This window comes from Chionomys nivalis, chromosome 1 (assembly GCF_950005125.1).
Source record: "Chionomys nivalis chromosome 1, mChiNiv1.1, whole genome shotgun sequence".
NCBI classification, from domain to species: Eukaryota; Metazoa; Chordata; class Mammalia; order Rodentia; family Cricetidae; genus Chionomys; species Chionomys nivalis.
The window spans coordinates 8,981,280-8,995,517 of NC_080086.1; the positions used below are offsets into that span (position 1 = coordinate 8,981,280).

At 38.5% G+C, this 14,238-nt stretch overlaps 1 protein-coding gene across 2 annotated transcripts in view; it reads left to right on the forward strand.

Annotated features, from left to right (window-relative positions):
* The first annotated feature begins 3,177 nt into the window (after positions 1–3,177).
* The window catches only part of LOC130869729 (solute carrier organic anion transporter family member 1A5-like), a 54,767-nt gene continuing 43,706 nt past the window's right edge, over positions 3,178–14,238 (forward strand). For both annotated transcript variants that reach the window (XM_057762148.1, XM_057762139.1), the window contains exons 1-3: positions 3,178–3,258; positions 7,482–7,623; positions 12,873–13,005. In XM_057762148.1, the coding sequence (XP_057618131.1) occupies positions 3,199–3,258; positions 7,482–7,623; positions 12,873–13,005 (335 nt within the window). In that variant the 5' untranslated portion in view covers positions 3,178–3,198. The remainder of the gene's footprint in view (positions 3,259–7,481; positions 7,624–12,872; positions 13,006–14,238) is intronic.

The window sequence follows — 14,238 nt, forward strand, 5'->3', positions numbered from 1 at the left end:
AATCGGTTTTATTGTGAATCTGTAATTTTTTTACTATCCAGGAGCATTTCTTAAAATGTTAAGCACTTCTTAAAAACTTAAGTTGCACCATGTACAAGTAATACGGTACCACCTGTGTCCTGCTCAGTCTAAACCTTAACTGCCCTGTTATTATGGTAATTACGGTAGTTCCTGCCTGAGACCAGCGCAGTTCAGCATGGCAGAGCTAAGCCCTCCTGCCTCAGAGCCATTTGGTGCCCCTGAGCCACACACAGTTCCAGACACACAGCAGTCCACATTGCCATCAAGCAAGACGTAGCACTTTACTCCAAATGATCCACTCAAAAGCTCTGTCTCCAGCAGGAGCCAGACAGAGATCGCGATGGCGGCACAGCCCAGAAAGCCGGCATTTTAAAACAGCCAGTTTTTTCCTGCTGCTGAGTCAGGACAATTTCTTTGCTGCACGCAACCCACAAACAGCAAAAAGCTGTCTTAAATTTTCTCTCTCTCTCCTTTTCAAGCCCTCTCAGGTTTTACGTGGAGTTCATTAGCACGTTGGGTGCCACCCTGTTGAAGTGGGAGCAGCAGGGTTGCGTCCCCGGCACCCAGACGCCCCCATGGCTAGCTTATGCCCCGAAATAATTACATGGAAACTATTCTTTTAATCACTGCCTGGCCCATTAGTTCCAGTCTCTTATTGGCTAGCTCTTACATATTGATCTAACCCATTTCTAATATTCTGTGTAGCACAACGAGTTGGCTTACCAGGGAAGATCTTAACCTGCGTCTGTCTGGAGTGGGAGAATCATGGCGACTCCTGACTCAGCTTCTTTCTCCCAGCATTCTCTTCTGTTTACTCCACCCACCTAAGGTTTGGCCTATCAAATGGGCTAAGGCAGTTTTCTTTATTAGTTAACCAAGGAAAGCAACAGATAAAATACAAGAACCACCTCCATCAGGCAAATGGTTTAAATGTTTTATAAACTTAGAATCATTCTGAATTGCATACTGAATGAATGCTGTTCAGAGGACTTTTATAAATTAGTTTTGTTGATGTGGGTGAGAAATAATACTGATATGTTGAAATGGACTTTTTCGAATATGTGTAAAATTAAAGTGCTGATGAAAATATCCTTCTTTCAAGACACAAAATAGATTGATGAGGCTGATACAGTTAAATAGACATCAAGTCACCTTTCTGCAATGCATATTAATACTTGCACCTGCTTAAAATGTACAGAGAGGTGCACGTTTGTCCATACATAAGATGCTGGTGATAAACAACTATGCAAGTTGTCTCTTTGGGTTTCTGGTATTTTCATATCTCTACAGTTTAAAACTTTGAAGTTTTATATGTATCTGTTGTTTATATTTATATCATTTTCTTTCTTTTTTTTTTTTTTTTTTTTCGAGACAGGCTTTCTCTGTGGCTTTGGAGCATGTCCTGGAACTAGCTCTGTTGACCAGGCTAGTCTCGAACTCACAGAGATCCACCTGCCTCTGCCTCCCGAGTGCTGGGATTAAAGGTGTGTACCACCATCGCCCGGCTTATATAATTTTCTTGATTAAAATTTAATGTCCCCCTAGGTTTCTGTGAGTCGAAGTGCCTCAAAACCTTTTACTTATATTGAGACTCCAGGGAAATTTGGAATGTAAAGACCTCAAGAAGGAACCCTTGAAAGCAGTCTGTGCGAACTCAGTTAGGCAGAGTTTGAGAACAAACACAAGAGATATCTTCGAGTTCTTAAAGGCAGCAGCCCTCAAAGTAAGTTCAAAGGGCACCATCTGGGTTTCTCTTGCTCTGTTAAAGAATTGAGAAGTTATATTTTAACCACATTGTCATTAGCTTAACATCAGAGCCTAACAAGCTTTGAGACATGCTTTAATAACACCAAAGTCTAATTAAAGTAATTTGCATTGGCTTTTTCAGTAGAATTCAACAAACAATGTAGATTGACACTATAAAGTAGGCACACAATAGCTCAGAGTTAAATATAATAAATGTGTAGACTCAAAGATCACAGTCCACTGAAGAAGCAGTGAACAGGAACCAAATCCAGAAGGAGAGAGAGAGAGAGAGAGAGAGAGAGAGAGAGAGAGAGAGAGAGAGAGAGAGAGAGAGAGAGAGAGAGAGAATTAATTATGACTGCATTTATAGTATAAGAGACCATGCCTTTGTGGGTTGGTATCTTGAAGGCTATTGACTGAAGGAGATTCCATAACAAACCAAAACTTCTCTTATAGCATTATTTTCAAGATCAGTCAGAATAAAAAACTTCCTAGGTAATTTTATAATATTCAAGGTATTAGTTAAATTGATCCTATTCAAATGTTTATGTGTACATGTATGTGAATGCAGTGAATATGTACATATGGATTTGTATGTATATGTAAATGTGTGTTCAGGTGCAGGTGCCCATATATAGATAAGTCAATACTTAATGTTTTCCTCTACCTTAGGTTTTATAATGGAGTTTTTTCACAAATTTGTCTGTTGTTCATTTGGTGAGAGTACCAGATCAGCACGCTACAGTGATCCTGCGGTCTGGACTCTCCCAGTGTTGGGGTTACAGGCAGTTTCCCAGAAGTTCACTTGATTGCTAACTATTTAAACTGAGGTCTTCAGTCACAGGAATCAAACAGGTTACCAATTGAATCACCTCTACAGCTGTGCTGAAGCATTTTTTTATGAACTTGACACAGACTAGGGACGTTTGGGAAGGGGGAGTATTAACTGAAAAACTGTCTCAAGGGGTCATGATCTTTTCTGTGGTGCACTTTCTTGATTGAAAATTAATGGTGGAGGGCCCAGCTCACAGTGGGTGGACCATACCTCGATGGCCGTCCTGGGTTGTCTAAGAAAGCAGGTAGTGCAAGCCAGGAGGAACAAAACAGGAAACAGTGTTTCTCCATGGCCTCTGCAACTGCACCTGTATTCAGGGTACTGCCATGAGTTTCTGCCCTGACTTTCAACAGTGATGAACTGTCATTGAAACATTTTAAGTTAAAATAAAACCTTTCCACTTAAGTTGATTTTGTCTTGGTATTTTATCACAATAATAGCAATCATGACTAAGAGACCTATGAAAGCTTTTATTTTTCATTTGTGGAATGACTCATTACAGCTCAGTAAATAATTTAATTAACAATCGTTTGCCTTTTTGAAAAGGAAGCAGTAAAACATTTAAAACATAAACATCTGGAAACCATCAGAAGAACATGGGAGAACCTGGGAAACGGTTTGCAACCCATGGGGTGACATGCTTTTCAAAAATGAAGGTATGAATTGTTTAGATATATGTGCATGTATATATGCATGGCAATCTTTTAAAGCAAGCACTGAAAATCCTTATAACATTGATCAACTTATACAAAGTTTTCCAACATAAAAACTATTTTGCCTAATGTGTTCTTAATGTACTGCCTTAAAGAAGTTGATTTTATTATTATGGTTGTCTAACTAGGATTATTTAACTAGACAGATTTTTCAAACTAACTTAGAGTACAGATTCTCAATCTTTGATTTGAGACCCCTTAAGGGTTGAAGTCCCTTTCACAGGGGTCACCTAGGATCGTTGGAAAGCACAGCTATTTATTTTATAATTAATAACAGTAGAAAAATTAAAGCTATGAAGTAGCAAATAAAAGTAAATTCATGGTTGGGTCCAATAGAACATGAGGAGCTGTATTAACGTGTGCATCAGTAGTAAGGTTGAGAATCACTGTTTTAGAAGGTCTTAAAGGAGCAAGAGGCTTAAAATATTTTATATGTGTATTATACTGTGCTGGAATTTGGCCTGAGGTCAGATGTCCAGCCAGTGCTCAGTTCTTAGGGGTTTTTGACAAAAAATCAGGGGTCACAGCTAGGAACAGTTCTTGAGTAGAAGTGCTGTGTTTATTAATATGCAAGAGGAGCTCATGATCTAGTCAGATGAATATATTCTATGAGTTTTGATAATATTGCAATCATTTTGTAAGAGAAAATATACATTCTGTTTACTATTTGGGTGGTTTTCAGTAGTTATTAGAGAGTTGTCCTTCTCACAGTTCCAAAGGCATCTTTGTGTGATCACCAAATGTGAACATGTATTAACCCAGGGAATCAGAGCATTGCTCTAGTCTCTGCAGGGACCATCCCAGGCTCCTCTCTAAGCTGCTGCCTCCTGAGTCATCCAATCACAAGCTCATTTACCTTATTCAACTGCAGTGGACTCCATACACTAATGTAAAAGAGAGGAGGCCTCAGACTCAGCCCTGGAAAGTGTTTTTTACCCACAGTGATGCGTGAATCATTGAAACCCAACCCCTCAAATTATCCTTCAGTTCTCACATTCTGAAGAGCTGAGGGCCCCTGGATCTGAACCTTTGAACGATGTTTACTAGATGTGTCACTTTGGAAAATTGGTGCAACGTGTCTGTACTTCATCTGGAAAGGATAGTGGTAGTCCTACATTTTAAGACAAAACCATCATTCTGAGACCTGTTTGTATGGACATCTCTCTCTGTGTCTGTCTCTGTATGTGTGTGAGTTCATCATTCAGTGACATCCTATTCAAGGAGTATGGGGAATTAGATCCAGATACTCAACACAATGGGCAATTCCTCTGTCCCTGATCTATACCTCCCTCTCCACTGTTAAATGTGTAAATTACTTTCAATTTATATTTTTTATGTGTATGACTCTTTCGCCCCCATGTATGTTGCTGTACCACTTGTGTGTCTTGTATCTTTGGAGGCCAGAAGAAGGTGCTGAATTCCCTGGAACTGAAGATAGAGGTAGTTTTGAAACACAATGTGGGTGCTAAGAACTGAACTCAGGTCCTCAGAAAGAGCAGCCAGTGGTCTTGACTGCTGAGTCATATCTCCATCTTCAAAGCTAAGGGTAATGATGGGTATTCTGATTATCAGTTACAAACATTAGTAGCATTTATAGCGAAATATCATCAGGTATCATAAACATTTCATCTTTTATTACTGTCTCAGGGTTTCTATTGCTATGAAGGAACACTATAACCACTTCAACTCCTATAAAGGAAAACATTTATTTGGGGCTTGTTTACAACTACGGAGGTTTAGTCCATAACCATCATGGCGGTAATCATGGAAGCCCAAGGAAGATACAGTTCTTGAGAAGGATCCAAATGTTCTACACCCAGATAAACAGGCAACAGGAATAGAGTGGTACTGGGCCCATCTGCAGCGTCTGAAACTTCAGAGCCACCCTCATTGACACTTCCTCCTACAAGGCCAGAGCTCCTAATGCCACTACTTCATGGCCAAGCATTCAAATCTTTGAGTTTATGGGACCATTCCTAATCGAGCCACCACAGTTACTTCAGAGTTTAACAACAGTAGATACTGGTGTGTAGTTTATGGAAAAAATTTTAAAACCATAAGTTTACAAGTCAAAATTTAGAGATGATTGTTTAAAAAGAATTAGACTTCTCTGACTTTAGAACTGTCTAGAATGTTAGAGTAGTTGAACAGTCTAAAATGCCAGAGTGGAGCTTCTGCTTCTTAAGTTTAGGAAGCAATCATTAAGAAAAGTGTCCCAGGACTGGGAAACTGATGGCCTCTATGACCTTTAATCATGTATAGGCCCTGAAATATGAAACTCATGTGAAATGATCAATTATCAATTGCATTCCCTGAAAGATTTGTAGTGGGAAGAGGGCATAGCTCTGCAAATACCATTTAGTGTTAGACAGACTTCTAGAACACTGTTAAAGTATACTGAACTCGGTGTTCATTCTTACCATTTTATTTATTTTTATGTAAATTCTGCTTAGGTTAATTCAAATTAATTGGTACTGGTGATAAAAAATTTTCCAAGCAGTAAACACTAACCTAATCCAGGATGGTTTGCCTATTATTTCAGATGAGATTCCAGAAATTCCAGAAGCTGGGATGATGACATTACCAACAACCTACTGCTGGGAAATAAGTTAAGGGAAACAGAAAGCTTATTCACTACATCATTCAAAATAAGTTCATTAGTAACAGGAAAGTAGTGAGGATTCTTATCAGGAAACAGACACATTTTATCCTGCACCTGAGAGACCCCCAAAATATTCTGCCCTGGGTTTATATGCCATGAACACCATTTAGACTACTGTGTTAGAGGGTTGTAGGACAAGCATATTGCCCCAGCAAGAAAAATAAAACATGTCCCTTTGCTGCGACTATTGCCTCCAGGAGTGAGACTGTAGCTTGTTTTTTTCAAGAATGTAGGGAGGACAAATTGTTGAACTAGCTAAAGACAGCACAAATTCTAATAGTTCTTAATAATAAAAGTCCAGAGTCAGAAATCTATTAACAGGTGAATGCTGAGAGATCAGATAAGTAGTGCAGATATCTACTAGAGAGAACCTTTAGTTCTACCAAATCGTCAGACTGTACTGTGTTCCTGAATGCCCTGTCTACAAGCCTCAACTGCATCCTCTGATGGAATTGTAAACTGCATTTGTCTCTCTGAAACCTCAGACTGACACTGAGCTCCGATCTCCTCCCTTCATCTAATTTTTCCAGTTTTAAATCATGCATTGCATACTCAATGAGACCTAACTTTCCCATTGTAATAGTGTTTCCCACCTTTTAACGTGGGAAATAGCTATCTCTTTTAACTAATTTTTCCTTTAAGGAATCCCAATTATCTCAACAAATCTGCCACCAATGACAGATGGTGCATAGAAGAGTAGGAGCCTGAGTAGGTTCAAGCAGTGTGGTCAGTGGTCCAGAAAAGTCTACCAGGAGAGAAGAAAGGAAAACCTAGTTGGTGATGTGGTGACTCTGGCTGTGTGTAGCTGCAGCCTGTGCTGGTGGTTCAAAACCATGGGCAAGCAGCTTTTTCCTAATTCTCACCCAAAAAGTTGGTCACCAGATGTAGCATAAACCCTTATTGTTCTTAATAATAAAATTCCTGAGTCAGATACTAGAGGGTGAAAGCAGAGAGATCAGAGAATCAGTGCACCCAGCTACTAGAGAGACCATTTACCTCTACCAAATCTGCACTCTGATCTTCAGGCAAACTTTATTTATTATATTACATACAAAATATCACTATATTCAAGGACATCTAGAGACTAGTCATTCCTGAAAACTTGAGCAGAAATATGCTTTGGTTCAATTCTGTGTTTTGTTTCTTACCTTCCTTAAAGTGGAAGCACTTGTCTTGGAGATAACCTCATAATGCTGATGACCCATCAATGACTGTGTTTTACATTGAATATCTCCATGTTTTTCTGTATGAATAAGGTACACTCATAAAAAAAACAAAGACATATCTTTCTACAAAACTCACTGCTGCTAACCTACTATCCTAACTGCATTTCCAGAGTTAGGACAATATGGTAGAAGGGAGATTGCAATTTAAAATTTCTTCCAAGATCAAGGACTATTTAATTTGGAAACAAACCTCATGGTAGAGGCTGTTTTGTCAGTAGGTGGTAGATATATAATTAAAAACTAAGTTCTCACTTTTTCTTGAACGTTTTTCTTCCTAGATGTTTCTGTTGGCATTAACAATGGCATATATAGCCAAAGCACTATCAGGAACGTATATGATTTCCATGCTCACACAAATAGAGAGGCAATTCAATATCCCCGCATCTGTAGTTGGATTTATCAATGGGAGTTTTGAGACTGGTGAGTTACATTTACTTATTATTACATATTGATATTCTCTCATAATTTCCTGCATAAGATTTTCAAAACTGACATACTTACATGATTCCTGAAGTGATTGAATGGCTTGGTTTGGGTGTGAAGAAATTATTTTTTTAATATCTCTATAATAATATGTATTTTGTGCTATATACCCTGATATGACCTCTTTTTCTAACAATTGGAATAAGATTTAGAGTATTAATATCTAATTCCATCACTTGATAACTCAGGCAGACACTAAGGCCCTTTTCACGGCATTTTAGAAGGTTGCCGTTGGAGCCTGTGTTCTGAAGGAAGGAGCAAATGCTTCTCTGCCTCCACTGTGCCTGTGAAGTTGGCAGCTCTCCACTCATAGATATGGAGGATGCTTTCCTGTGTCTGAGTTGTGACAGACACAATTCCAAAGATTTGGGTAATGAGAGTAATGAACTGGAATATGACAGTACAAAGGATGAAGGAGGGTAAGATGTTCCTTATAAACAAGGAGACCTGGATGCCTTTTGTTCTTAGTTTTTATTTCCTTCAAAATGAAATTGTTTTTAATGTGTTTAACCAAAACATTCATGAAAATCAGGACTGTGAAGTAACTAACCAACATTGAGGTTGTTCCATCTTGTCTCCCAGTATAAAACATCTTACATGTGTCGTAGGTTTTCTCAGTGCACTCAGGATGAATGCCTTACACAGACATTTTTAATAGATTCAGTCATATTCTAGTGTGTTAGATGGAGCAAGTGCTGTTCATTCATTGTCCAAGATCCTAAAGAACACATTGTACTAGGGAAGACAGTCTCTTAAAGGGATAAAGGTGATCTGGAAATAGAATCGACAGGTAAATGTGAAGGGGAGATGTGTGCAGAGTGTGAACCATTAAATAGTTTGCACGGGGATCAAGTCAGTCCTGTATTGTTTTTGGGGTTTCCATCCTGCTTGGTTCCTGCAGTCATTAAGTACCAAAGAAATCACACAGAAGTCTACATTAGTTATAAACTGATTGACCCATTAGCTCAGGCTTCTTATTAATGCTTATAACATATTATTCCATTATTCTTGTCTATGTTAGCCACTTTCTCAGTACCTTTTTCAGCGAGGCAGTCACATCTTGCTTCTTCTGTGGTCTGGTCACAACTGCAGAGGAATGGGCTTCCTTCTTCCCAGAATTCTCCTGTCCTCATTAACCCGCCTCTACTTTGTCTGGTTGTCCTGACTATACTTCCTGCCTGGCTACTGGCCAATCACCAATTATTTAAAATATAATTGACAGGACACAGACCATCATGCCACATCACTTCCCCCTCATTTATTTAAAGAAAAAAAACAACAACAGGAACTCTGAATCTAATATCCTTTGTTTAGCTTTTCTCCTGACCAATAGCCATAACAACTTGTAATCAACATTCCAAACAAAGGAAAATATCCATAGTCCATTTTTGGGGATATGGGCGTAGTTTTCCAGGCTACTTCATGCTTCTTGGGCATGCTCATAATATTATGAGGCCCTAAAGAAAATTTAGAATTATGATCAAATCCTGACTGGAGTATCCTCTGAGGCTTGATCATCTCAGACAGCAGTCTTGAATATGTTATGGATGTAGAAATCAGACATCTGTGCCATCTGTTCCTACCAGAAATTTCTCAGGTGGTCTTCCTTGATCACCCCTGATTTTTCTTAACTCAGAATACATTCGTAGCCTCACATTTTCTGTGGAATCAAAAGCAAAACCTCATCTCCAAAGTAACATACCTTTTGACTTCAATTTTGAAGATGTGGTATTTTCATAATATCTATCATGGATTAATTCAGCAGCATTTATAAATAAATACCTTTTAACAGATGTTGCTCCTTCTTCAGCATTTTTAAATTCAAAGAGAACATAATAACATACAGTATCTAGACCCTCTGTGTATTTTTAATCTTTATGTGGCTTTATTTTAACCGCTCTTTTATTTTTACTTTTAATTTTTGACTTTTTAAGACAGATTCTCTGTGTATCTTTGGCTGTCCTGGAACTCTCTCCATAGACCAGGCTGTCTTTGAACTCACAGAAATCTTCCTACCTCTGCCTCCCAAGTACTGGGATTAAATGTGTGTAGCACCACACCTTGAATTCATAGATATCTGTCTGCCTCTGCCTCCAGTGCATTGGGATTAAAGGTGTGTACTACCACACCCAACTACTCTCTTTTTTCCTTTTTTCTCCCAAGTCTACATGTATTTTTAAACACATAGTAAACTATTTAGAGGGTTTTGTCTTTGAATCTATTTTTACTGTATATATCTCTCTTTTTCTGTCCACTTGAGTTTTTAATTTGCTAAGCAATATGGGTAGGATTAAAGGTGTGGCTTTGACAGCTTGATCCAGCCCATACCTTAGCTTTCTGAGATTCCAGGCTCATGGCTGAGGTACTGGCTGGAGCCATATTTATTTCCACAACTCTGTGGCATTTCAAGGTCCATGAAACCAACAGAAAGCATGTGGTCACCTTTTCATCAACACCTTTTAAGTGTTTTGTGGCAGGACCTCTTTAAAGAACTGCAAGGTGTTGTACCTAATTCTGAGTCAGGAAGCCTCTCTTAAATGAGAGCACTTACCTCTAGCAAGCAGAGCCCATCTGAGAAAATGCTGCTATCAATAAGCTATGCTTAACTCTATTCTTTTCTGTCTAGGATTACTTCCCAAGCTCTGTCAGGCTTTGTGTGGATGCAGTCACCCCATGTTGGGTGCCATTTGTTGTTGGGATTTCTGTCTGGCCCAGTTCTTGCAGTCATTAAGTCCCCCCAAAAAAAATCACACAGAAGTCTACATTAGTTATAAACTGATTGGCCCATTAGCTCAGCCTTCTTATTAACTCTTATAACTTATATTAGCCCATTATTCTTGTTTATGTTAGCCATTGGCTCAGTACCTTTCAGGAGGGCAGTCACATTTTGCTTCTGCTGTGGCCCGGTCACAACTGCAGAGGAATGGGCTTCCTTCTTCCCAGAATTCTTCTGTCCTCACTGTATGGGAAGGTGGAAGTTGTTAGAACATGAACCTGGAGAAGTGTACAGGGACGAAATATGGATAGAGAGTGTGGCTTGCTCTGGAGTATGTCTTTTATCCCTCTGGTGGCAGAAAGACAGTATGGGGTTGGAAGAAGGTCATGATCTTTCTATGCTGAGGACTCATATTGAAAATCCAATGCCATCTGAATTCTGGACAATGCTTTAGTTATACAAAATCAAACTGTATAGGTCAAAAGGAATGCAGTTACATTGAAGTATAATTGTCAGAACATTTAAACATCTTATCAGGAAGGAATATTCATGCTTTTTAACAAGACAAAGACTATCTACATCTGATTTTCTAGTAATTATTGGCTGCATGACCTTTTGCAGTATTTACAACATCCACAAGGTTATAAGCCTTTTGGTGACAGAATGATAGTTCCTCAAGCCATCATTGCTTTCTACACTACCATGAACAGAAATGCGAATGTCCACTTAATGATTATTGAAAACAATTCCTACTCAAGTTCATGGAAAACTCTAATTTCTGTGAAATCACTGATTTTTAAACTAAAGGTAAAAAGTCCTATTTAAAGTTGAAAATGACAATACCACCACTGACTGGCAGGTGACTTAAGGGAGGTATTAAATGCAATCATTGACCAGTGAATGCAGCATTTGATAGGCTTTTCTCTACCAAATGGTAGTTTTGGTAGTTTTGAAAGCAACTTACCAGAGCATAAATAGCACCTTCTCTTATCCCACACACCTTCCCACAAATTATTTGAGGGGGATAGCAAGGCAATGTAAAGGCCATCTATGCCTAATGTGAAGAAGGGAGGCTTTTCTTTTCAAACAATAGAGATTTCAGACAAGACTCTGTGCATTCATGTTTGTTCATCAATAGACTAGAAAGATGCTCAGAGTTTAAACAATTGGTCTTCTGGGACATTACCTTTTGCATGATGATATCAATGACAGGTCTTGGAGGGACCTATACAGAGGTGCGGCACATACCATTCAAAATAGTGCACCACCACTTCTATGTAGATAGCAGACTATAGAGAAATAGAATTTTATGAAAAACAGTCTTCAAACATCTTTGAAATATATAAGATGACTGAGAGATTTTCTAAGCTATTAAAGAAGTGTGCCTGAGTTTTCTGATCATTCCTTTATATATAGTATAAGGATGGTAAATATTCATCAGACTAAAAGTATGAGATTTGTAGAGTGCTTACTTATATATTTATTTCTTTTTAATTCCCCTTTCTTTTGTGAATAATACTGATTAATTGACCTAGGACTCAAACATTTTAGACACATTTGACCAATCTATCTTCAGCCTGTTTATTTACTTTTTATTTTTAGGAAGTTCACAGTAAGATTCCCAGACTGGTCTTGATCTCACTCTGTAGACCAGGCCATATTTGATCTTTAAGTCTTTCTGTCTTACCACACCCTATGACTGGGGAAGGCAGTTCTGTGCCAAAAGGACACACTCTTTCTTTCATTTCTTAATCATATTTATCAAAGGCCCCTAAGTCAGAATGGGCTCTCCACTGGGTTTTATTTTTTTTTCCTAAGCTTTCTCCTAAACCAGAGATGAATATTTGATTTAAACTTTTGACTCCTGCAATCTAGACCTAAGACATAATTGGAGGGTTGGGACTCTGACCTCTCTGTTAACAGTGTTGCTTGGTCTAAAGAAGGATGTGACAGTATAAGCAGACATCCTGATTGGCCATGTTGAGCGATTAAGGAATTTTTGAAAACTAAGTTAAAAAACATGAATCCATTTGATTCTGCATAGAGTTAGAGTGGGTATGAGAAGAGATCAGAGGTGATGTGTAGGCTGACACTTGCTTTTTATATTTTACCAAGAGCTGCATATTCCTGAATAGAGCATTTAATATTCTTCAGAATGGAAGAGAACTTTTCATCAGGGTCACAACTGATATGTGTGTGTGTGTGTTTGTGTGTGTATATATGTATACACACACAATCACATACACAGACACACACACACATATATATATTTAGTCTCCCTCACTCTCTCTTTCTCTCTCTCTTTCTCTCTCTCTTTCTCTCTCTCTCTCTCTCTCTCTCTCTATATATATATATATATATATATATAAATATATATATTTCTTAAGGTGGTTATTTCAACAATGGAGAGGCTATTGACTATGATCTGCTAGTATTTTACTAAAACAACATTCTCATTTCCTTCTCTTAGGAAACCTTTTGTTGATCGTATTCGTGAGTTATTTTGGATCAAAACTGCATAGGCCTATCATGATTGGTGCTGGTTGTGCGGTTATGGGCCTAGGGTGTTTCTTAATATCACTGCCTCATTTCCTGATGGGACGGTGAGTATTCCAGTCTTTGATTAAATTTTCTCTTAATGAAATGAAGCTCAGAATTTTCTCCCTGAGAACAGCAATGCTCCCCTGAAGTACAGAAGGCTAAAATGGAAATTGGGAGATATGGTCTCCACTCTACCAATATGATTTGTGAATCTTGTGACCTTCAGTCTCTTTAAGGTCCAATCCAGTTCACTGTGAAGTGGGGATTTGAAAGACTGCTTTCAGGAAGCTGAGACACCTAATCGGATTCTCTGAATCTGCCTAAACTTGTGCTGCATCATCCATCAGAACTGTTTAGACATTCCGGATACAAGGAGTCTACTGTTTGATTTAATCACAGATGAGCAAGAGATAGACTAATGTGAATATTTATTTTTATTTTCATGCTTAGCAAAGTGTCTTACACAGAAAATTGTAAAATTTAAATTATGTTCAACTATCTCTTTCCCTGTTTTCTGCTTTCTAGGGATAGTTTTTAGTTTTGGTTATTTTTTTTTTTTTGCTTGCCTGGATATCTTGTAAGTTTTTAATACTTTAACTCTATTTTTTTCTCTAGGTTTAATACTTAGTCATTTTCCCCCATTTGATTGAGTTTCTTCGAGTCTCTCACTATTTCACAAGCCTCTCATTGCCTGGCAGGATAAAGACCTTCAACACAAGTCAGGGACTTCAGTGTTTTTCCGAGCATGCCCCTTACTGTTATCTGCTGTGCTTCTCCTGCCTCTGAACTGTAAATCTCTAGACCAGCTCAGGACCATTTCCTTATGATTCTCCATCCCTCTTTTCCTTATGAATTTGTTTGGATTCCTTCCCTCATCTTCCTCTTCTTCCTGCCTCCACTCTAGTCTTTTTTATTATTTCTTTTTTTCTTGTTTTATTTCATTTTTAAGATTTTTAATCAATTTTATTTGTATGAGTGTTTCACCTGCATGTACATCTGCATACTATGTGTGTGTGTGGTGCCTGCAGTGATCAGAAGAACTCAGGACTGCGAGGGGTGCACCCACACACTGAGGCAATGGGGTTGTTCTATCGGGAACTCACCAAGGCCAGCTGGCTGGGGACTGAAAAAGCATGGGACAAAACCGGTCTCACTGAACATAATGGACAATGAGGACTACTGAGAACTGAAGAACAATGGCAATGGGTTCTTGATCCTATTGCATGTAATGGCTTTGTGGGAGCCCAGGTAGTTTGGATGCTCACCTTAATAGACCTGGATGGAGGTGGGTGGTC